The sequence below is a fragment of the Aspergillus puulaauensis genome, chromosome 1, assembly GCF_016861865.1.
Source record: "Aspergillus puulaauensis MK2 DNA, chromosome 1, nearly complete sequence".
Taxonomy (NCBI): Eukaryota; Fungi; Ascomycota; class Eurotiomycetes; order Eurotiales; family Aspergillaceae; genus Aspergillus; species Aspergillus puulaauensis.
In genome coordinates, this window is record NC_054857.1 from 799,618 (window position 1) to 821,605 (window position 21,988).

The window sequence follows — 21,988 nt, forward strand, 5'->3', positions numbered from 1 at the left end:
CAATAACCCATAATATACATAGCACCCCTCAAGAATTCATCGCTTGACTCATGATCGCCTCCTTCTCCTCTGGACTAATATACAAACTCAGCGTGTACGGCCTCCCCTCAATCAAATCCGACTCGCCCTCCAACCCCCCAGCAAGCACCAACCTGCCCAGCCCAGCAAACGGCAGTCCAAACCACATGGGCGTCCCCCGCGCATCCGCACCCTCCCAGTAGTCCCGATGGCAGGACATACTACTCCCCACCAATAACGGGTTAAACCCATTGCAGATCGCCTCGGGGATATGCAAGACACCCTCCAGGACAAGGACATGCGTGCCCGGGTCATTGGGGCCCCTCCGAACGGGCAGATGGACGTTCCCCACCCCCGCAACCAGCTTCTCGTCATGCGGATTGAAGGTATTGCTCTTGACCAGTGTGTGCACCGGCGCATATGTGGCGAATGAGGCCTTGTCGCGCGCGTAGTGGCAGTTCCCCGACACGATCATCCAGTCGCGGCATATCGACGCGGACGGGTGCACCATGCGCGTTTTCTTGCGCCGGTCGTATTCGCCTTCTGTATCGTTGCGGTCTATGGCGTCGGCAGTTGGGCTGCTGCTATCCGCGAGATCGCGCATGAAGTCATCGTGCGTCCGCATCGTGATCGGATCTGGGAGCGGCGCCAGAACGATTAGCCTCCGGCGGGACTTTCTCCGTGCGCAATTGGGGAGGGAGGGACGGACCGACCGGGGTTGTGTGGGGTTATTGGGTTGGTATGGGTGTGGGAAACTGGGTTTAGGGTCGAGGCAGTACCGAGAAGGCGTTGTTGAGAGAGAATTGGGTTGAATTGGCCGTTTGTCTCGGCTTTGAGGCTGGTTCTCAGGATGGAGACCCCGGCAGAATACCGGGCGGTCCTTGCTTCCATCTCACCGCTTCTGTTCTGGGAAGGCCGCGGCGTGACCGTTCAGGCTGCAAGGCAAACAAGTCAAGCATTCTTAAGTCTACGAAATGAAGCATACTCAGGAATATAGGCAGGAGTAAATCAATAATTCTGCTTCGGGAATATTGGAGATAAAGCATCAACTTTCCGTACAAGGTTCGCACTGCGATCTCCCAGACCAGCCACCCACATGGCCACCATATGGTCCTGGGAACGTAGTGACCCAAAAAGGCTAGCGTAATAAAATCCAACGCTAAACCATTTTAGCTATTTTCGACAACTATGGGGAGCTGGAATCTCAACATGTATAACCACGGCACATAGGATATTATTTTGTCGAGATGACTCTCTGCTAACTCTCATAAATATAAGTATGTCCATCCTCCATAGCCGATATCATGCTTCCTCACATGACCTTAGTTGGCAGTTCTTCTGTCGACACCAAAGTTACACACAAGAATCACACTAGGTAGATGTATATTTCAAGAAATAAAATTCACTTCAATATTGCATTCCCTATTATAGGATATAATACTAAGACAGTATTTGCAGCACTACATTCACTTGGCCCTGCATTTGTGAGATTTAAGGATTAAAGTTCACAAGATATACCTAAAATTGGCCCCAGTGATGGTCTGGGCCTTGTATATGTATATGAGAAAACAGTGCTCTCTTCACCAGCCCCATTATGGGGAGATTCACTAGCAGACAAATGTAGTCAAAATTATATATGTCGCCTGGTCCTGTTGCCTTGTCATCCTTTGCTCTTCACATCCATTCCAACAAAAAACAGCATGGAAAATGGGTTCTCGCAAGAGGTCATCGAGAGAAGGTGCACGAAGAAGGAGGAGCGGATCGCCAAGCAATTCTGACTCGGGATCACTATCCAGAGACGGATGCGCACTTGGCCCAACAAGGCCGTTACCAGGAACAGGGCCTGAGAGACCGAAAGGGCCACGGGGTACGAAAAGTTCACCAAGGGGGAGAGGAGCAGCAAGAGGAAGAGGAGCAACAAGAGGAAGAGGAGCAGCAAGAGGAAGAGGAGCAGCAAGAGGAAGAGGAGCAGCAAGAGGAAGAGGAGCAGCAAGAGGAAGAGGAGCAGCAAGAGGAAGAGGAGCAACAAGAGAGAAAGGACGGCAGGGATGGAGACGATCATTAAGACTACAAAGCCAGGCAGCTCAAGGCATACAATCACAGCCTATCGCAGAAGCAGGGTCGCCAACTGCACCGTCCAGACTGGAGTCACTGCCGGCTGAGCTCCTCCTGAGCGTCATGGAACTGCTGAGACCGTCTGATCTCGTCTGTCTCAGCCTCTGCAGCCATTATATTTTCAACAGCATCGACACGCACTGGCTGAGGGGGAACAAGGACTTGAATGTCGCCGCCCTTACCCAGGTAGCAGGCGACCTTCCGGACGACTACTGCTGCCACTATTGTGCAAAGCTGCATGCTACCAAATATGTATTCCCGCCAGGATGGTTGGTTACAGGCGGCGATTGGTGCAGAGGCAGCCTGGCCAATGCATTCCGCGAAGACACATTCGAGCCGCTGGGACATCTATTCGAGGCCCATTGGGCGCCAACAAGATACAATTTCCGGCACAATCACCTCTTAATCGCCATGAAGAATTACTATGCCGGCATCAGGACCCAAGTTACATCACGGTCTCTGTGCTATACGGAGGTGCTGAACTGGAAGCACGATCGCTTGGTCACCACCCTACTCTCCGTCGACGCCTACCCCTGCATCCTGGGGGAGGGCCGCAGAACCCTAATTCTTCAAATCCAACAATGGGTTGTTTACCGTGGCAACCGGGAGTCCACCGGCGCATTGGGTCTCACAGGAGACGTTTGTCGTTTGGCAATTTGTGCTCACAAATACCTAAGTTCCAACGACGTGCGGCAGTACATGCTAAGTGCCCTGCATAGAGGAGGCTGGCGAAGGGATCATATGCCGAGTGCCCTGAGATGCTGCCCAATCTGCTGGATTGACTTCACCATTGAGCTTCGTCAGTTCGAGACGAACTCCAAGGCAATTGTCGTTACCAAATGGGTGGACCTTGGAGCTGGACTAGAGCTCAATGATCCAAGGTGGTACTTGATCACTAACCAGCAGATCAAAACCACTTTAGCTGGCCAGATAATCTATTCTCCAGGAAGGGCCCGCCGGATATTGGACGCTGCCGACCCCAGAATGGGAGAACCGGCACAGCTTAGCGCTCTGACGGCTTACAACCAGAGCTTCCTGGAGGGAGATAGATATGTGAACTATCTGTACCGGGGCACGAACGGCTACCATAGCTGGTGTGGGGAGTACTATGCACGGAACCCCGAGGATCTAATAATCCGCGTGGTTCCCTGACCAACTAAAGCTGCACTGCTATTGACATGGACGGAGACTGGGGGTGCGTTGTGGGCTTGCAACTTCGTGTATATCCTATGTAATTGATTGACCTATCTTTTTATATCAGCCCTTGTCGTGACAGATTAATACTCGAGCAGTTGTTAAATGAAACCTAGAAATATAAAGCCAACCACCATACAGCCCCCCAGCGTAGTCAAACCAGCCAGATGTATAGGTGAAACAGACTCATCGCCGTCTGACTGGTTACTGTCATTATCCGTAGACTCGGCACCAGTCGGAGCAGCCTCATCAACGCCTGGCGTTGCGGTCGAAATTTCTGTTGTCGTAGAAGAGCTGGCAGTTGTAGAAGTAGAAGAACTGCGCGTAGAGGATGAAAAAGAGATCGTTGATATCTCAAAGCCAGGGTCCATCCACTCTATCGGCAACACATCAAACCCAGTCTTGCATGAAATGGTTCCATTATCCTGGGTATACGCATGCCCGTTCTCGGCAATACCAGAAAAGTATGAATGGATACACCCTCGCTGCTCTGCATCCAGCAGCAACGTATCGCACATTTGCCGCTTAACAGGATGCCTCTGGTTGCCCTCTCCAAGAACCGGACAGCTCGAAATAACCGATCTAGCAATCGTGACCTGCGCACCAACTTCAGGACACTTGTCGATCCAGTCCTCCAGATCACCGACGTTGCCCGCATCGCCAGAAACGATGTCGACGAAGAAGGAGTCTGACGCAACAACCGTCGCACTTTCTATTGTTGTCAGACTGCCGCTGACGGTACATGGAACCATAGAGAACTCCCAGGTGAAGTTGTATCTCCCCGTATCAACAGTCGCGGTGTTGCTGCGGGCACCGATCACGATTGCTGTGTCGGAATCGAGCATTCCGTAATGGAATTTTTCGAAATTAGATGGAGTGTAGGTCTGGACATATTCGAACTCCCCCCCGCCTTCCGGGTATAAAAACCAGCTCATGGTAAAGCCATGGTAGTATGCCGCTTCGGCACCTTGGATCGCGAAGACAACGGGGAGCCACTCATCGCGGGCTTTTGCGTCGGGACGTGGATAAATGATGTCTAGTTCTAGGGTGGTGGGATACTGTATTTCCGCATGAATAAAGGGCATGCAGAAAGCGAGCCAAAGGGCTGCTAATGATATGAGAGTTGGGGCCATGGTGTTGGATTCCTACCTTAATAGCAGTTCAATACGAAAATCAGTCAAGTCCAGGAATGCGGTCTAGACCCCAGCTTTTATCATCATAGGGCACTATAAATCAGTTATCGACCAGGACATAATAGTCCAGCCTTCAGCTCACTGTCGCAACTATATCTATCTTAGGAGAGCCTCACCCCAGGGCTGCAAAGGTCGAAAGGACCATGACAGCGGATTTACCCATCCAATGAGACCGCTCGACAATTTAACTTGGAACTTGGCACATGGGCTCGAGACCTGAAACCAGACGAATGGAAAGCCTCAAACGACGGGATCAGCGTTGTTGCTGCTTCTCTAGGCACACTGTCATCCTCTGGCGTACGCTTGACAGAGCCCGGAGGCAGCCAAGACATTGCCCAGAGTCTGCTATGTCACCGTGGCCCTTGATCACTCTGGTCGGTGTGAATAGCGTCAATTGGCCGAGTCATGCATCCGAGTCGTCTTCTTTCTTGGGCCTATTATCTTTGCTAGGGACCTTTTGGTTAGCCCTGTTGGTCACCGACTCACCAGTTGCAATCGTGAAATGCTTCCACATCCAGTTCTACTTGACAAGGGTATTTGGCGCTTGGAACTTCTCTCTCGGTGCAAAGGAACTCCCCCCTCGAGACTCTTTACCCCGCTCTTGACGAGCGATACTTGTTCTAGATATATGCCCTCTACTGGCAGTTGTACCGGTCGTGGTTTATACCTGGTGAGTATTCTTCAGGGATATTGCACCCCAAAGAAACATTAAAGAGGACGGTGGGCAGAGTTCCTTCCAAGTTCTGCATTTTGACCATCGCAGCTTCCTAAGTAAATGTAACGCTTGTTATTTGGGGAGGCGCGATGGCCCTGACCCTGCAGTGTTTATTATATAGACAGTCGCACCCCCCGTATGTGTCAACTGCAATAGATCCATATCAACTGGAAGGTACAGTCCACCGCACTCGCCCGTGTCGCGGTTTCCTCATTCGATTGAACAATACGAACGCACTGACCCCGAGTGCAATCGCCGAAGCCAATCAGGAATAGTTAACTTCGCTAACTGTCATTGGGTGCTCAGGTAAAGCAAGCAGTGACATTCGTTATCCCTCAGCTATATTGGCAATGACTTCCTGACTGTCAGCAAGCTACAACAGCTCGTCAACATGGTCAACCTCCCAGAACCCTTTGCATCGGTGCCTTTTCATCGTCTTCGGTACCCTGGGCCGTCCCCGATCCACGAGTTTGCAAACCATGCACTAGACTCTTCCTCTCCCATTCAAGTTTGGGCAAAGCGAGATGATCAATCTGCCCCGCTTGTCTGCTGTGGCAATAAGTACCGCAAGCTAGAGTATATCATCCCTGACATTCTAGCCACACCAGGGGTAACAACCTTGGTCACAGAGGGTGGGCTTCAGAGCAACCATGCCGCTCAAACAGCCGTTGTCGCAGCGAAGCTCGGGCTCGAGTGTGTCTTACTGCTTAACGAGAGGTCCGGGGGTCTTTCCACCGCAGAGAGTCCCGATATCTTTCGTAGCGCTGGGAACTTCCAAGTCTACAACCTTCTTGGAGCCCAGACCCGGGTGCACTCGGGGCAATGTAACAAGGACGATGTTCTGAGTGAACTACGGTCACAGGGCAAAGTGCCTTATTGGATTCCGTCAGGCGCGAGTCTACATCCTCTAGGTGGTCTCGGCTACGCGCAGTGTGCGTTTGAAATCGCAACGCAGGAGGCTGAAATGGACCTTGGAGGGACCGGTCGGTTTGACTATATCTTCCTTCCCTGTGGAAGTGGAAGCACAATTGCAGGCCTCATTGCAGGGTTCCGGCTGCTGGAGAAGGCTTCGAAGAAAGAAAACACCTTGCCAAAAAGACAAATTATTGGCATAATGGTATCGCCGAAGACTCAGCAGGAAGAAAGGGTGCTGTCAATTGCTCGAACGGTCGGAGACAAAATCGGGCTTGACTCTGAGAGAGACCACTCTTTAAATGACGTCCGACTTGATCACCGGTTTTGCGGTCCTGGATATGGCATCTTCGATAATAATTTGCAGAGTACGCTGGGCGATGTGGCTGTCAAGGAGGGAATACTCATGGACCCGGTATATTCGGGGAAGGCAGCACGGGGTATGCTTTCGTTTCTCAGCAGTGGGGAGATGATGTCTGACGCCATGAAGAATGGATACACGGGCTTTGAAAAGGTCAATGTACTTTTCATTCACACCGGTGGTCAGACTGTCTTTTCTGTCTATGCGCCTTTGCCGGCGTCCGTTTAGGGTATCATATGCCTACAAAAAATCCATTCGCCGATTCATCGGAGGTGAAACCCAAACAATTCCACGTAGGAGTAGGGATTATTTGGAAGGCTTAATATATCTATCTGTGAATTAGGAAAAACTTCTGTTCGCAGATAAATTCTTATTCGTTTCAGTGGTATTTCATTAAACAACTTGGCACAATGCTTGATAACCCGGCGAGCTGTATTGACCTGTCATGCGTTCCCGCAGCCCCCGAAGATCCCCTCTATCGTCTGATGAGGGAATACCGCGAGGACCAAAGTGCGAGAAAGATAGACCTGGGCATAGGCGCCTACAGAGACGAGATCGGAAAGCCATGGGTTCTGCCGGTAGTCAAGAAGGTATCCCATGTTGAGGTCAACGGCCAAATCCATCGAGCTAACCTCGTTCGAAACACCACTATAGGCTCAAGATATGCTACATGAGGATCCTCAATCGAATCACGAATATTTACCCATTAGAGGTCTAGATTTCTTTCTGAGTGCTGCGCAGAATCCTATTCTCGGGGATGGCAGCCCAGCTATCAGAGAAAAGCGGGTGAGTATTGCTACACTATGTTGGTATCATTCCTAAACAACACAGATCTGTTCTTTTCAAACCATATCAGGGACTGGTGCGGTCTACCTCGGAGCGAGCTTTCTCGCGCGCCATCACTCCGGATTAGAGAAACCAGTTGCTTTGATATCGAACCCAACATGGCCAAACCACTATCAGATCCTCTCCCAGTGCGGATTCAAAGTCGAGACCTACCCCTACTACTGCCCGACGTCAAAAGGCCTCGACATCACCGCAATGCTAGATACTCTAAAGAACGCCCCACGCGCCTCGATCGTCATCCTCCAAACCTGCGCCCACAACCCCACAGGTATAGACCCAACTCAAGAAGAATGGAAACAAATCGCCTCCGTGATCCGGCACCGCGGCCACTTCCCCTTCTTCGACTGCGCCTACCAGGGCTTCGCATCCGGGGATCTCACGCGCGCCGCATGGGCCTGTCGCTATTTCGTGGAGCAGGGGCTGGAATGCTGCATTGCGCAGTCCTTTGCCAAGAATCTCGGGCTTTACGGGGAACGAGTCGGGGCTTTTCATATTATAGTTGCCCCTGGGAAAGATGCATCGGCGATTTGTAATCGCGTTGCTACTCAGCTTGCTATCCTGCAACGGGCCCAGATCTCCAACCCGCCTGCGTACGGGGCGCGTATTGCGAGTCTTGTTTTAAATGATGAAGAGCTCTTTTCTCAGTGGCAGGGTGAACTGCGTGTTATGAGTTCGCGCTTATCGGGGATTCGAGAGACCGTTAGCGCGCAGTTGCAGGCGAGGGGGACGCCCGGTTCATGGGACTTTTTGCCGACTCAGATCGGAATGTTCAGCTATACTGGGCTGTCTCGGCCTCAGATCCTGCATTTGAAGGATAAATGGCATATATACATGGTAAGTCTCTTCTGGTCGGAATACGGTATGTGGGCTTTTGTTTCTAACGCCGAATGGCTTTTGCTTCTCAGACCGAAAACGGACGGGTCTCGGTGGCGGGACTGAATCCGCAAAACATTGATTATTTTATTGATGCTGTTGATGATGCCGTGCGGACTTGCAATTAGAATTATTTTGGACGGTTCTCATGAGTTTGCTTTCCTCCAACGGTTGAATAGCGGAAACTCTTGAGGCTGGTCGATGGAAGTGATCTTGCAACTTTATATAACATGTAAACCAGTCTGAAAATATACCAATCAACTGCTTCGAAAAATGAGAAATAATTCGCATGAAAACAAAGACCGTAATCAACAAACACGGTGACTCCTTGCCCGATGCTTGGTCAATGCTGGTCCCCGGGACGTTCGGCAGCCCTACATTGAGTGACTCATTGTGTCACCGCATCAGCACCCACGACCGTCACTTGTAATTGACCAAATTGTTACTCCTTAATTAATGAAATTCAGGGAGACTGTTAAAATGTATTACCCCAGTGCAAATTTTTAATATAGAAAGATGATTGTCGGGGTCCAAGCACATGCCGAGAGACCCGATTTAGTCGGCGATTGCTTCTATTCCATTATTCACCAAAACAACCGTCACATTGGGTTCGGCCTATGACATCGTTAATTGGAAAAAATATATCGGATGTCGGCCGAGATCCAGAAGTATGTTTGGTTTTTAACCCATGGTCTCCCTGCCGTTGTTAGAACAGTTCATTCGCCACTACCGCTGCTTTTCCACCTCGGTGGCGCTCGAGAATTCTATATAAAATCTTCGCGTTGGCTTTCAGTTCAGCTACATTTACACAAAATGTTCGATTCGTCAGGAACACAGGCGGCTTTTGACAAGCCAGCTACACGTCAGCCATGCTCTAGGCAACAGGGCGCAGAGGACGCCAAACTTTCCCAATGGCGATACATTGTGCAGAACTTTACACCAGCGTATGAATCCCAATCCAAACCATTGAGACATGTACTAACCGTCCACCAGCTGGTTCTCTGTAAACATGGGAACAGGGATCGTCTCGATTCTCCTCAACACCCTGCCCTACAACGGAACATGGCTTTACTGGCTATCGATCATAATATTTGCCCTCAACGTGCTCCTCTTCGGCATCTTTCTCTCAATAACTGCCATCCGTTATATCCTCTATCCTGATATCTTCCCTGTGATGGTGGCCCACCCGGCCCAGTCTCTCTTCCTCGGAACGCTGCCCATGGGCTTCGCTACGATCGTGAACATGTTCGTGTTCGTCTGTGTCCCGGCCTGGGGTGAATGGGCGGCCTACTTCGCCTGGGCCATGTGGATCGCAGATGCTATTGTGTCAGTCCTGACGTGCTTCGGGATCCCATTTATCATGTCAGTATACTCTGTCCTAACCCCCGAGTGAGGCCCAAGACTAACATCTGCAACCAGGATGACACGAAAGTCCGAAGCAGATCTTTCAGCAATGGGAGCCGCCTGGCTGCTGCCGATTGTAGCATGCGTCGTCGCCGCAGCTTCAGGAGGCATAGTCGCCGAGGTCCTGCCTGATCCGCAGTATGCCCTGGCTACCATCCTCGCCAGTTATATCCTCTGGGGTGTAGGGGTTCCGCTCGCTCTCATGGTGATTGTCATCTACCTCCACCGCCTGATGCTGCACAAGCTGCCCCCGAAGGCCATTATCGTTAGCACATTCCTGCCTGTCGGGCCTCTTGGACAAGGAGGATACGGGTGAGTTCTGGCTCTTACCTTCCAAAACCTATACAGCCCATAGCCTAACTAATGAATAATCTAGAATCCAAAAACTAGGAAACGTCGCCCGCGAAATCCTTCCAAAGACGCACACCCTACACCCTGGAACTGGGGAGACACTAGACGACATGGGCTTCCTGATCGGGCTGCTGCTCTGGGCCTTTGGCTCACTCTGGCTCTTCTTCGCCGTCAGTTCGATTCTCCGGGTCCGGAAGTTCCCATTTAATCTCGGCTGGTGGGCGTTTACTTTCCCGCTGGGGGTATTCACGACATGCACGACGCAGCTTGGGCGGGATTTGCCCTCGAGGTTCTTTGCTGTTTTGGGGACGGTATGGCTCTTTTAAACCACTATCTGATTTATTTACTAATAGAGTTATACAGGTTTTCTCTGTGTGCGTGGTCTTGCTGTGGATTGTGGTTTCGGGGCTCACCGTTCATGGCATTTATAACCAGACTCTGTTCGTGGCGCCTTGTCTGAAAGATCTACGAGAGAAGCGAGAGCGGAATCTTGAGGCTGGGAGGTGATAGTTCTGGTGAAGTTGAAGTATTGAAAAGCTGTCTTTGTTATATTTTCTAAAGCCATATATTTAATTCTCCGAAAGTCCATTCTAATAGCCTCGTCTGTACATATCGGTAGATTAACAAGCCTATGCACCGCAGTATTGCCTACCATGACGTAGTCTTCTAAGTTCATGCGATTCATGCATCTCCCTGTCCGAAGTAGGAAGGTTGTGCACATTGATATAAACAGGTGGTTAAACCTCGGTAGAGCGCCATCTGGAGAAGGCAGGAATAAGCGCCATGAACAGGGTACGGGTCGATGTTCCCCAAATTCCCCGCATCAAAATCCATGTCTTCTGCAGAGAGCGAGATTTCCCGCGTATGATGATCGACAAACACCCGATGTGGGGGTGGAGTCAGTCAGTCAGTCAGTCCCCCACAGATGAGGTATTGGATGACCGCATGAATAGAAGCCCAATTCAGTAACTGTAGCCTACGATGGGTTAGATTATTTAGTATTAAATAGGTCCGAGTGGCCGGGGAACTACCAGTTACCTAGGTACCCTTCTATACAGATACAGATATACACAAGATGCAGTTCCTCCTTCACTGTCTATTCACCATCGGCCTACTGGCCACAGTCCAGACATACCCAGTCAACTTCAACCCCAGGAATCAGATGCCACGCACCGTAGTAACAACAGACATGGAACAAGACGACCTTGCCTCCCTAATCCGCTACCTCCTCTACACCAACGAACTCGACACCCAGGGCCTAATCTACTCATCCAGCCGGTACCACTGGGCTGGCGACGGCAACGGCACAAAGTTCTACCTCCCAGACCGCGAGTACACAAGCCCACAATGGACCTGGCGCTGGACCGGCACGCGGTATATCCAGGATATAGTCCTCAAAGCATATGCAGAGGTATATCCGAACCTGCGGAACCATGACCCATTCTACCCAAGCCCGGAGGAGTTGTTGGATAGTGTAAAGATCGGGAATATTGACTTTGAGGGCGAGATGGAGCGGGATACGCAGGGGTCGGATTTTATTCGGGAGTTGTTGCTGGATACGAAGGACTCTAGGCCGCTGTATCTCCAGGCCTGGGGCGGGACGAGCACGATTGCGCGCGCGCTGAAGTCTATCGAAGAGGAGTACTCACCGTCCTCTCAATGGGCTAATATCAAGGCCACCGTCTCTACGAAGGCAGTTATCCTCGCGAGCGGGTTCCAGGACGAGACGTACGAGAAGTACATTGCGCCCCAGTGGCCGGACATCCGCGTCGAGCAATTTGTCGCTGCGTATGCGACCTGGGGGTATAACTGCGAGCGCGGGGATGGCAATGTCCGCGGTCTACCAGACGACCATGTCTACTTCACAGGGAACTGGACGAAGACGAATATCCAGACGGGGCCATATGGGAAGCTGTACCGCTCCTGGCTCGACGGGCAGTCCATGCCCGGAGACCAGATGGACTTATTCGGTGATCTGGAGAAGCTAGAAGCGAACCCTAACCAATTCTGTGACCCGCTAGGCCCGTATGACTTCCTATCCGAGGGCGATAATGTGGTATTCAACCCGCTGTTGAAGACTGGGATCCAGGACCCGGCGAATCCGGCCTTGGGTGGCTGGGGTGGGCGGTCGAAGCAGAACAGCAGCTCGCCGAATCTGTGGCAGCTGGTCGAGAATGAGAAGAACCAGACTGGGGCTGAAGATGCAAGTTATACGACAGATCGCTGGATGGCAGCTGTGCAGAATGACTTTGCGGCGAGGATGCAGTGGACCCTTACGCCGGATTATGAACTTGCAAACCATCCGCCAGAGGTGAAGATTGCCAATGGGACTACGGTTAAGGCGAGAGCAGGATCGACTGTTACTCTGGCAGGGGTTGTAAGTGATCCGGATAATGGCACTGTCACTACATCCTGGTGGCAGTATCTCGACGAGGGCTCGTACCCAGGGAAGGTGACTGTGACTGAGTCTGGTAACAACGCAAATGTGGCTGTTCCTGCAGACGCGAAGACCGGGCAAACTATCTCAATTATTCTTCAAGGGACTGATGATGGGCATTTCCCTCTGACTCGCTATGGCCGTGTTTTTATCCAAGTTGCATAGTTCTTTATACTCAAGTATCATTACAGAAACAAGCATAATATCGCCGTTTTAACGCATATTAAACTGAATGAAATGATGCATATTTTTGGCTCATACGCCATGTAAACACGATATAGAATAGAACGCCATCGCTAGAAGATACAGACTTGAAATCATATCATATTTAGATCCGGAACCGCTGTGAAGAACGACGCATTGAAGCAGGCGCGATCAAAGAAATTCGACGGTAGATCGGTCACCATCAGATCCTGTCCATCCAACGCAGAGCTTGGCCGCGTCGGATCTGATGGCAGCGACTCAGTCGGGACGAGTTGATTAAGATGTGCGCAGTTCCACTGGCACCGTTCAAGCGAAGCAGACATTAGCTCTGCTGCAGACGATCTGAGACTTTGGTACGTTGACTCGGCCAGTTCCCATGTCCGCCGGGCACTCTTAAGACAGCCAAGGATAAGGTTGACACGGTTGCAATGGTGGTCGAAGCATTCGTCTGAGTGCAGTGTGGATGTGGCGAGCTGGATCAAGCCGCATAGTGAAAGAGAGGGGATGATAAAGGGACTGTGCTTGAGGATATTGGGGCATACGGAGATTGAGTCGGACACCTGCCGCGAAGCTTCAGCAGCTTTGATACTATGCACAAGGCGAGTGGATGTCGATGAGAGCTGCAAATGACACGACGCTCCTGGCCAGAATTGGCTTTTTTCCGGCTGTGCCAGCACTGGCTGCAAGTCGCTACGAGGCAGGTGAAGCAGCATGGCAGCATAGCCTGTTGTCAGATGAGCCTGGAACATCATCTCATCCACGTTTCCATACGCATCGACAATGTCCAGCTTCTTCGCCGGGAGGTGGTTGGTCCAGCTCACCAGGGCATTCTCAGCAGCTTGGACCTGGTCGCGATGGCACTCGGGGACACGATTTAACACGATAACTCTGGATAGAATCATCGTGGCCTCAATCCGGTAGCTAAACGAAGAGAAGATGGGATCCTCAGCTGCGAGGATGCGTCGTCGAAAATCGAGCATCATGCTCGGCCTGGGGATATCCCTGCCCCCGTTGTAAATTGATTCTTCACATGGGAGAGCCACTTCCGGAGGAAGAGCGCTGCAGCGGAAGGCGAACGAGTTCAGAGATATGGCCATGTATATTTCGGTGATTACCAGTTCCCACCACGTTCGCCGCATGCTCTCAGCTTCTATCGAGCACACTGCATGAGAAGACGACGCGAACCCAGCCCTGTTCATTCCCAGTTCCAGGGCCAGGTCAATGCTCTGGGTCAAGGCAGCCTGGGCTTCATCTGACTCCCTTCGGGCATTCAGAACAATGGCATATATTAGCCACGCCTGCACTGTAGCGGGAGAATGCTCGGTATGGGCCCCCAGCTGCTCGACGACCCTCTTCTTATACTCGGTCGCACGACCGGTCGCAGTATAATGCGAACCAACGAAATGCACTACTGTCTGGAGGTAGAGCGGATAATTGTGATCGCTGTACAACCCACTGGGGACAAGAATTGGGTGAGCAGCATGGAAGTTCTCGTAGTACAGTCGCCGCAGGCGGTCGTCATTTTCAACGCTTGATTTGTTTGAGAACGCGCCGGAGTTGTAGTCATTAGCAGGGAGCATCCCCAGCCACGAAGTTTCATCCCCAGCGGCATCCGGCAGGTCAGCACTGGCCACCTGTCGCGAGAACGAAGTATTTGTCGGAGTCGGCGCCTGCGGATTAGCCTGGATGGACAGATCGGGGGTGGCGCTGTGGAAGACAGGCTGCATTGCTGGCAGGCTCTGCTGATACGGACTTGGTGTTGAAGGGGCGCCTGGCTCCTGGATGCGACGAGACTTGCGACGACCGCCCCGACGAGAAGCGAGGTATTGGCAGAGAAGGCCGTTTTGCAGACAGCGCGAGCACGAAGGGCGCTTTGCATCGCACTTGAGATGCTGCTTCCTGCAGTCGGTGCAGGCCACGGGGGTCAGACCGCTTTCCTTGGTCGGTCGCACGGGCATTGCACGTTCAGGCCATAGGGCGATCCAGATGTGAGTTGGGAGAATCAGCTGCAGCTACGAAGGCTGGAATGAGTGTGAAATATGGATGAGTGAAGGACTCAGTCTCAGTTCGTCGATGCAGTCAGTGAACGAAGCGAGTCCGCCCGGCTCCACCAATCAAGTCGCCACATCGGCCTGCTCTGTCTACGATACACTACAGCATATATACACATACATAGATGGATTCAGAGGTAGAAGGAGAATGAATATGAGATCTGTCCCTTATCATCATAAATCCAGCAACCTTTGTTATCTGCTTTATCTTCACCGACATTCCCCTGACTGCCGTCTCGAAGCGCCTGACATCACACAATTGGGTCGCCGACTGATCATTCGCCGATTGACGGGAGCCCGAGATTGTGCCACAACAAAAGACCCATAAAAGAGATACACTGCCCTGGCAAGAACACATTGCAAGTTCAATCCAAGTCACACTCACATCCTTATCGCAGCATCGACAATGTCCATCCTCTCACGTCCCACAGTCCCGGTGACCGACAAACTCGGCCACCGCCAAGAACACCCCCCCAAGAAATACTCCCTAGACGACCTCGTCCGCGATGTCAAGGCTTATCTCGGCGATTCAAACGGCATTGCCTCCTCGGATGTCGACTCAAACTACCTGATCTCGCTTGTGAAGAAGTACGAAGCGAGCGACGGCGGCTGGACACAATTCTACCACAACGACCTGCAGAAGAACTACACGCGCAATGCGATCGAGAACATCAACCACAAAGCCAATATTGTAAGTAACAGGTTCGCTTCCGAAAGTACTCCCATAAATTCTAACCAAGTTTACTTTACAGCTCCTCCTCGTATGGAACCCGCAAAAGGGCTCGCCCATCCACGACCACGCCAACGCCCACTGCATCATGAAAGTTCTAGCAGGCAACTTGACAGAAACAGTTTATACTGCTCCAGAGACGGACGCCGGCAGTGCTGCCCCTCTGCAAATCAAGTCCGAGACAACACACTCTCCGAATGATGTGACCTACATCGCTGACGATATCGGGCTTCACCGGGTCTATAACCCACACCCTACCAAGGTGGCTGTTTCGCTACACTGTATGTTTCCCTTTCTTGCCAACAAGACACTGCAAAATTGCTAACTTTGAAAAGTGTATACTCCACCCAACGCAGCCGACTATGGGTATCACATCTTCGACGAGGCCACAGGGAAGTCCAGCTATGTGCCACAGGCGCGGGCTGTCCTACGGCCGAACGAGGCGTCAGAATGATCGCTTTTCAGTTCTTCTCTAACCAATTTCTAATGACTGCATGACCCATTCTCTTCAGCTTGGCGGTATTCTTGGCGTTTGTTTTCTAGAAATAGCCTCCTGGCGGGGTTATACGCTATGCATCTAATATTTTACCAATACAACAAATTATGAAACTACCTCATCCTGAATACGTTATGTAGTTCGATTCCCATGAGCCTAGGTTTACCATACTAATTACAGATATACAAGTACCGATTGGCATTCATCTTTATTACTTTATATGCCAACTATCGAACAGGTTTATGGCGATAGCATAAAATGCTTTAATAATATGCAAAACTTTCAGAAGGTTCCAGTCATCCATACGTTTATAATAAATATAAATATATATCCATTGCCTTCCAACACATACCCCTGCGTAGTCCCAACTCTAAATACCTGAGAATCGTAAACGCAGCTCCAAATGTACTTTAAACCATGCCTCAAAACACATAGCCCACATACTTCTTCGCTCTCTGCATCCATTTCTTCCGATTTCCATGGCCGTCCCGCTCCTCAACTCCTTCTTCCCTCCCCTGCCAATCAACACCATCATCAACCAAATCATACCGATCCGTAACCAAATCCATCTGTCCCAGCCGCACAATCTTCGTATTCTTATACAGCTTCCAACCCAGCAGCATAGCAAACAGGATCGGAATCTGGACATAGAACGACAGGAAATCCACAGCCTTGAACACGGGGCTGAAGCACGTCCAGCCCTGCACTAGGATGAGGACAATGTTCAGTATGATCGTGAGAATCGGGCCGTATGGGTATGTCCAGTTTTTGAAGGGGAGTAGGTGTTCGAGGTTTTGCTTGCGGACTGCTGCGCGGAAACGGAGCGAGGTGATGCCGATTATTGCCCAGGAGACTTGGTTGGATACGCCAACGATGCTGTTATAACAGAGATATGTTAGCATGCATTCGCTTTAGAGAAATGGCACAGTAGGTGTAAAAGGTGGATAAAAATCATGCTGTTTACTTCTGTAACCAAACCCACAACTGACCAGCCCCGATATAACTCGCCCCAAAGCATAGCCCACTGATAACAGATGTCCCCAGCACCGCAAGCCAGGGTATCTGAAACCGGTTCAGTCTTGCAAAGACCCGAGGGGCATGTCCCTCCAGGGCCAGCGTATACAGCAGTCTCGAACCAACGAACAACGCGTGGTTAGCGGCGGAGAGTGCACTCGTGAAAATCACAGCATTCATGAAGCTCCCCGCAACGCTGCTCCCGACTTTGTCGAAGACCACGGTGAACGGACTGGTCCTTGACGTCTTTTCGTCTAGGTTGGGGTAGTTGTAGGGCACGTCGAATCCGACGATGATGATCGACAAGACGTAGAAAAGCAGGATGCGCCAGAAGACGTTTTTGACGACGCGGGGGATCACTTTTGCAGCGTCTTTGGTTTCGCCGGCTGTGACGGCGATGGATTCGGTTCCACCGCTGAGAAGTGTCAATGGAGGATCAAATAGGATAAGGAGGTATCATTACTATGCAAATGAAGCGGTCACAAAGACTGAGGCGAAACCACCGATGCCACCGACAAACGGGGCCTCGCCGAGGTGCCAGTATTTGTCTCCTATGTATTTGTGCTCAGTGTTGGCGCCGCAGTTGACGGCAATTCCCACCAAAATGAAAGCCTGCATTGAAGTTAGATGGATTCACAACAAAACGAGTATGGTAACTCACAAAAATCGCAACGATCTTCAGCAGGCTCAACCAGTATTGAATCTGTTCGAGACCATGAGAACTTGAACTCGGAGTAAAGAGCAAGTGCCGGACGTACCTCGCCATACACACGGACGGAGAACAGATTGAAGCCGATTAGAAGGAGAAGAAAAATAAGGCTGATCGCCCAGCCTGGACAATTGTCCGTCCAGAACTCCATCAAGAGCTGCAAGGCCAGCGTATCTGAGGCCGTCGTCACTGCATCATTGAACCAGTAGTTCCAGGTAAGCGCAAACGCAAGAGCATCATCTACAGATCGCCTAAGAACATGTCAGAGTTGGCTTAATTGCCACACCATGAGCCAGACTAACGTACCCTGCATACGAACAAAACGATCCAGAGACCGGGATAAACGCCGACATCTCGCCCAAGCAAAGCATGGTGACGAATATAATGCCGCCACAAATCACATACGATAGCAACATCGATGCAGGGCCACCGGTAGCCAGACTCTTGCCGGTACCCAGGAACAGACCCGTGCCGATTGTGCCTCCAATGGCAATCATGGAGACTTGCCGCGCAGACAGCCTTCGGGCGAGTTTGTTGGTTTGTATTGGCGCCACCTCGCCTTTTGCATTGTCGATGGTTGGATTAGGGGGCTGGATGGACTCTTTCTCGCCCACCTGGGGCTGTTCCTCGATGTCGTTGCCCATGGCTGGTGCACTGTTTGTATAAAGGCGTGATAATTGTTGACGCCCAGTTAAAACCTGGGCCCGAGTTGGAGTCGAATGAGACCAACTGATAAACAAAAACAAGAATATGGCAGTGCAGAGTCTGGCTGATATCAACGTAGGGCTTCCGCTTTTATGCCATGGAGTACAGTATATCATAATCCGAGTACTTAGGGCTCACTGTTAGAATCCGGGGAAGCGGGGTTCGCCGACTATCATGTACTCCAACATTGCCATCTCACCATTAGACTCTAGTAGTGGCCTACCCCAGTCTTCAGTATATCTGATGCGTGGGCTAGCTAGCTTGTCTCCATCGGCGTTTGGGAAGCATACACAGTGCCCATCATTCGGCGATTGAGGGTCAAATCAGAGAAAGTGGAACAACATCGTGGTGTCCTTGCAGGGCGCGAGTTACTCCAACTTTGGGGGGTTATATGCGTTATAAGAAACTCCTTTTTCCCGGAAAGGCGGAAATAAACACAATATCTTGATCCCAACACCCAATTGGTAATTTGGCTCTACTCGCAATGACTGTCGCCCACAAAGAACCCGAATTGGGCTTCGCGACGCGAGCAATCCACGTCGGTAGCCAGCCAGATCCTGCCACTGGCGCTGTGATTCCATCGGTATGGGAATGGTTTCTATCGAGCCCGCACGCATAGATTGGCTAACTCTCCAGCTTTCCCTCGCGACTACCTACGCCCAAGCCAGCGTTGGAAACCCAGTCGGAGAGTATGAGTATACGCGAAGTGCAAATCCCAACCGGTAAGCTTGCCTGCTTCGTCGAAGGTTATCAATATCTAAACTAAAGTTCATACCAGCGACGACTTCCAATCCGCCATCGCAGCTGTTGAAAATGCCAAATACGCGCTCGCCTTCTCATCAGGATCCACGACTACTGCCGTGATCCTGCAGTCGTTGCCCATCGGCTCCCATGTCATCTCCGTCTCGGACGTCTACGGAGGCACGCACCGCTACTTCACCAAAGTCGCCAACACCCACGGTGTAGATGTCTCCTTTACGACCACAATCGAGCAGGATCTAGAAAGACTGATACAGCGGGACCGCACAAAGCTGGTGTGGGTTGAAACTCCGTCTAACCCGACCCTTGGTCTAGTTGATATCGAAAACGTCGCGGCGATTGCGCGCAAGTACGGGCTGCTCTTGGTGGTCGATAATACATTCCTCAGTCCTTTTATCCAGAACCCGCTGCAGCATGGGGCTGATATTGTGGTTCACTCCGTAACCAAGTATATCAATGGGCACTCGGTAAGCACCGCATTCCCTCACGCCGGGCCGGTATCATATACTAAAACCCTAGTATAGGATGTCATGATGGGCGTCGCAGCCTTTAACTCAGACGAGCTCAAAGACCGCTTAACATTTCTGCAAAACGCAATCGGTGGCGTCCCGTCCCCGTTTGACTGCTGGCTCGCTCAGCGGGGTCTGAAGACATTGCATTTGCGCGTCCGGGAGTCATCGCACAACGCAAAGATAATCGCGCAGGCACTCAGCGCATCCGACTACGTGATTTCAGTCCGATACCCGGGCCTAAAGACACACCCGCAACACGCGATCACGGTCAAGCAACATCGGAACGCGATGGGCGGGGGGATGGTGAGTTTCCGGATTCGCGGTGGACAGAAAGCAGCCCATCTATTCTGCAAGTATACCCGATTTTTCACCCTCGCGGAAAGCCTAGGTGGGGTTGAATCTCTCTGTGAGGTTCCAGCTAGTATGACCCATGCGGGAATTCCTCGTGAGGAGCGGGAGGTCTCGGGCGTTTTTGATGATCTGGTTCGGCTTAGCTGTGGGATTGAGGATGCGGAGGATCTGAAACGCGATGTGCTTCAGGCTGCGGAGAGGGCGGCGTTGGCGGTTCAAAATGGCGGGGCTTAGCTGCAGCCAAAGGATAGATAGACAAATCAAAGAAGCCCAGATGACTTTTGGGTGAAAGATGCGGTCAATAATGCCATTCCCGGCCCGAGCTGATATCACGGAGCAAGGGGCTGTCAATCCGACGCAAACCGAGCTGTGTCTCAATCGCCGACTCATTCGATGCCCTATCAATCACTGGACCTCATTGTTCTTATCTCACTTGGTAATGGTTTAATATTCAACTTCACCTGAGCTATGACCGAACCCATGAAGAATCATCATCACGCGATCCCAAGGCTAATGTGATGCTTCTTCATCATCACGCTCAAACCGTAGGGCCCAAATATCCGTTCATCAGGGTCTCGCCATACATGTTCGAGCAGCGACGCGGCCTGGTAACAGTGGCCCATCTGGAAGCGGGACTCATGTAGTCCGCAGCGTATACTGGCCCGCTGCTCCTCGCGAGTCATGCAGGATCCCGCAATGACCGCCGGCCACAGGAGCAGTGTCTCGAAAGGGGAGTTTATTATATTGCTGGCATGAAGCATTATCGCATCGAGGTGCCCTTGGATAGTGTGCTTGGATGTTTTATCTACATCATCCTGCTGTCCCAAGGGGTGCATAGCAGTTTCGAGATATATCGAAACGGAGTGCCTGTAAACATTGAGGAAGGATTTGGCTTCGGTTAGCCAGCCGGGATCGGGGTGCGGTAGTTCCATCGCGGGTGGTGTCCAATTCTTGATTCGATCATCGAGGGAATGGTACATTTTCCAACTGTCACCAGATGGAGAGGACCGTAGCTCAGTTAATCTTCGGGAGGAAAGTTTCGCAATGGATGGTAAGAGTTCAAACAGCTCGTGGCTGCCGCCGAATACCGCTCCGAATGATTCGAACTGGTGTCCTAAGTCACCAAGGTTGTTAAGAAATGAATCAAGTGGCAGTTTCCTATCTTCGATGGCGTCTAAGGGCGTGATTGTGTTGACCAGTACCAAGTAGCTGTATACCTCGACGGCAAAACTATATAGCCGTCGACGATCATCATGGGCCTTTAGTTGGGGAATGCTTTCCATCAGGGTTATCATGAGAGGGCGGCCAGCACGCAGGTGGAAAAACATTGCACCCTGTACGTTGTTTGATAACGTCTGATACATGTTAGTATCGGATTTCGTTGCAAGGCTCGATTAGGTCACCGACCTCAAAGAAAGCGAGTATCAATAGTGTTATTAGAATCTTGAGTGTCTTGGACATCTCCAGGGTCGTTCCAAACATTGACTGACGCAGGGCACTAATTGCTGCCCCATAATGGCACTCTGTCGCCCTTTGGATCTCTCGTGATGGGTTCTGGTAGCTCAAGTGCGTCCCACTCAATGCTAATAGAGAATGCATTACAAGATCATCGTTGAGCGCCAAGGGGACAAGAAAAGTCAAGAAAGGACTATATCTTGCAGGCAAAGTTGACAGCATCGGGCCCGTGCTAGACAGATAGTGCGCGAGCAGGGTATCAGAAACAGAAGTCAGCATTGTCGCTCTAATTGGCGACAAGAAGGTCTGCATTGAACAAGACCAGGTGATTGATGGATCAGGCAGGCTTCCAGGGCTCCCATCAAGGTGTGCTAGATCAGGCATTGCAATTCGCCAAGAAAGAGGCTGCTCTGAAAAGCTGCTACTCGAAGGAACTGCTGCCGGGTCCTTTCGGCACAGGACACGAGATTTACCTACTGGAGGCCAGTTACAAGTCAAGTGGTTGCGAGTACATCCAGTACACCGCGGTTTCGTCTGGTCACACTTCTTCTTGCGGCGCCGGCATGTTAGGCAGCCGGCAGTG

The 21,988-nt window shown here is 51.3% G+C and overlaps 13 protein-coding genes across 13 annotated transcripts; 8 read left to right on the plus strand and 5 right to left on the minus strand.

Moving 5' to 3' along the window:
* Positions 1 to 28: 28 nt before the first annotated feature.
* On the minus strand, positions 29 to 643 carry APUU_10365A (uncharacterized protein; the record flags this gene model as incomplete). Its single annotated transcript, XM_041699985.1, has 1 exon — positions 29 to 643. The coding sequence occupies one exon, from the start codon at positions 641 to 643 to the stop codon at positions 29 to 31; it is 615 nt and encodes a 204-aa protein (XP_041549731.1).
* A 1,011-nt stretch (positions 644 to 1,654) lies between these two features.
* Positions 1,655 to 2,083, plus strand: APUU_10366S (uncharacterized protein; the record flags this gene model as incomplete). Its single annotated transcript, XM_041699996.1, has 1 exon — positions 1,655 to 2,083. The coding sequence occupies one exon, from the start codon at positions 1,655 to 1,657 to the stop codon at positions 2,081 to 2,083; it is 429 nt and encodes a 142-aa protein (XP_041549732.1).
* A 113-nt stretch (positions 2,084 to 2,196) lies between these two features.
* On the plus strand, positions 2,197 to 3,285 carry APUU_10367S (uncharacterized protein; the record flags this gene model as incomplete). Its single annotated transcript, XM_041700007.1, has 1 exon — positions 2,197 to 3,285. One exon carries the CDS (start codon positions 2,197 to 2,199, stop codon positions 3,283 to 3,285), a length of 1,089 nt encoding a protein of 362 aa, XP_041549733.1.
* Positions 3,286 to 3,428: 143 nt separating this feature from the next.
* APUU_10368A (uncharacterized protein) lies at positions 3,429 to 4,460 on the minus strand (the record flags this gene model as incomplete). Its single annotated transcript, XM_041700018.1, has 1 exon — positions 3,429 to 4,460. One exon carries the CDS (start codon positions 4,458 to 4,460, stop codon positions 3,429 to 3,431), a length of 1,032 nt encoding a protein of 343 aa, XP_041549734.1.
* A 1,166-nt stretch (positions 4,461 to 5,626) lies between these two features.
* On the plus strand, positions 5,627 to 6,736 carry APUU_10369S (1-aminocyclopropane-1-carboxylate deaminase/D-cysteine desulfhydrase; the record flags this gene model as incomplete). Its single annotated transcript, XM_041700029.1, has 1 exon — positions 5,627 to 6,736. The coding sequence occupies one exon, from the start codon at positions 5,627 to 5,629 to the stop codon at positions 6,734 to 6,736; it is 1,110 nt and encodes a 369-aa protein (XP_041549735.1).
* A 182-nt stretch (positions 6,737 to 6,918) lies between these two features.
* On the plus strand, positions 6,919 to 8,355 carry AAT2_1 (aspartate aminotransferase, cytoplasmic; the record flags this gene model as incomplete). Its single annotated transcript, XM_041700041.1, has 4 exons — positions 6,919 to 7,098; positions 7,163 to 7,294; positions 7,340 to 8,188; positions 8,260 to 8,355. The coding sequence occupies 4 exons, from the start codon at positions 6,919 to 6,921 to the stop codon at positions 8,353 to 8,355; spliced, it is 1,257 nt and encodes a 418-aa protein (XP_041549736.1).
* Positions 8,356 to 9,040: 685 nt separating this feature from the next.
* APUU_10371S (TDT family transporter) lies at positions 9,041 to 10,489 on the plus strand (the record flags this gene model as incomplete). Its single annotated transcript, XM_041700052.1, has 5 exons — positions 9,041 to 9,171; positions 9,221 to 9,589; positions 9,647 to 9,943; positions 10,008 to 10,293; positions 10,346 to 10,489. 5 exons carry the CDS (start codon positions 9,041 to 9,043, stop codon positions 10,487 to 10,489), a joined length of 1,227 nt encoding a protein of 408 aa, XP_041549737.1.
* A 568-nt stretch (positions 10,490 to 11,057) lies between these two features.
* Positions 11,058 to 12,584, plus strand: APUU_10372S (uncharacterized protein; the record flags this gene model as incomplete). Its single annotated transcript, XM_041700063.1, has 1 exon — positions 11,058 to 12,584. The coding sequence occupies one exon, from the start codon at positions 11,058 to 11,060 to the stop codon at positions 12,582 to 12,584; it is 1,527 nt and encodes a 508-aa protein (XP_041549738.1).
* A 152-nt stretch (positions 12,585 to 12,736) lies between these two features.
* Positions 12,737 to 14,581, minus strand: APUU_10373A (Zn(II)2Cys6 transcription factor; the record flags this gene model as incomplete). Its single annotated transcript, XM_041700074.1, has 1 exon — positions 12,737 to 14,581. The coding sequence occupies one exon, from the start codon at positions 14,579 to 14,581 to the stop codon at positions 12,737 to 12,739; it is 1,845 nt and encodes a 614-aa protein (XP_041549739.1).
* Positions 14,582 to 15,080: 499 nt separating this feature from the next.
* Positions 15,081 to 15,858, plus strand: APUU_10374S (uncharacterized protein; the record flags this gene model as incomplete). The annotated part of the gene is made up of 3 exons (XM_041700085.1): positions 15,081 to 15,365; positions 15,427 to 15,685; positions 15,740 to 15,858. 3 exons carry the CDS (start codon positions 15,081 to 15,083, stop codon positions 15,856 to 15,858), a joined length of 663 nt encoding a protein of 220 aa, XP_041549740.1.
* A 464-nt stretch (positions 15,859 to 16,322) lies between these two features.
* APUU_10375A (uncharacterized protein) lies at positions 16,323 to 18,267 on the minus strand (the record flags this gene model as incomplete). The annotated part of the gene is made up of 6 exons (XM_041700096.1): positions 16,323 to 16,776; positions 16,883 to 17,329; positions 17,378 to 17,526; positions 17,576 to 17,617; positions 17,673 to 17,874; positions 17,930 to 18,267. The coding sequence occupies 6 exons, from the start codon at positions 18,265 to 18,267 to the stop codon at positions 16,323 to 16,325; spliced, it is 1,632 nt and encodes a 543-aa protein (XP_041549741.1).
* Positions 18,268 to 18,812: 545 nt separating this feature from the next.
* CYS3_1 (trans-sulfuration enzyme family protein) lies at positions 18,813 to 20,184 on the plus strand (the record flags this gene model as incomplete). The annotated part of the gene is made up of 4 exons (XM_041700107.1): positions 18,813 to 18,911; positions 18,965 to 19,050; positions 19,107 to 19,554; positions 19,612 to 20,184. The coding sequence occupies 4 exons, from the start codon at positions 18,813 to 18,815 to the stop codon at positions 20,182 to 20,184; spliced, it is 1,206 nt and encodes a 401-aa protein (XP_041549742.1).
* Positions 20,185 to 20,444: 260 nt separating this feature from the next.
* Positions 20,445 to 21,684, minus strand: APUU_10377A (uncharacterized protein; the record flags this gene model as incomplete). Its single annotated transcript, XM_041700118.1, has 2 exons — positions 20,445 to 21,305; positions 21,358 to 21,684. 2 exons carry the CDS (start codon positions 21,682 to 21,684, stop codon positions 20,445 to 20,447), a joined length of 1,188 nt encoding a protein of 395 aa, XP_041549743.1.
* Positions 21,685 to 21,988: the final 304 nt, after the last annotated feature.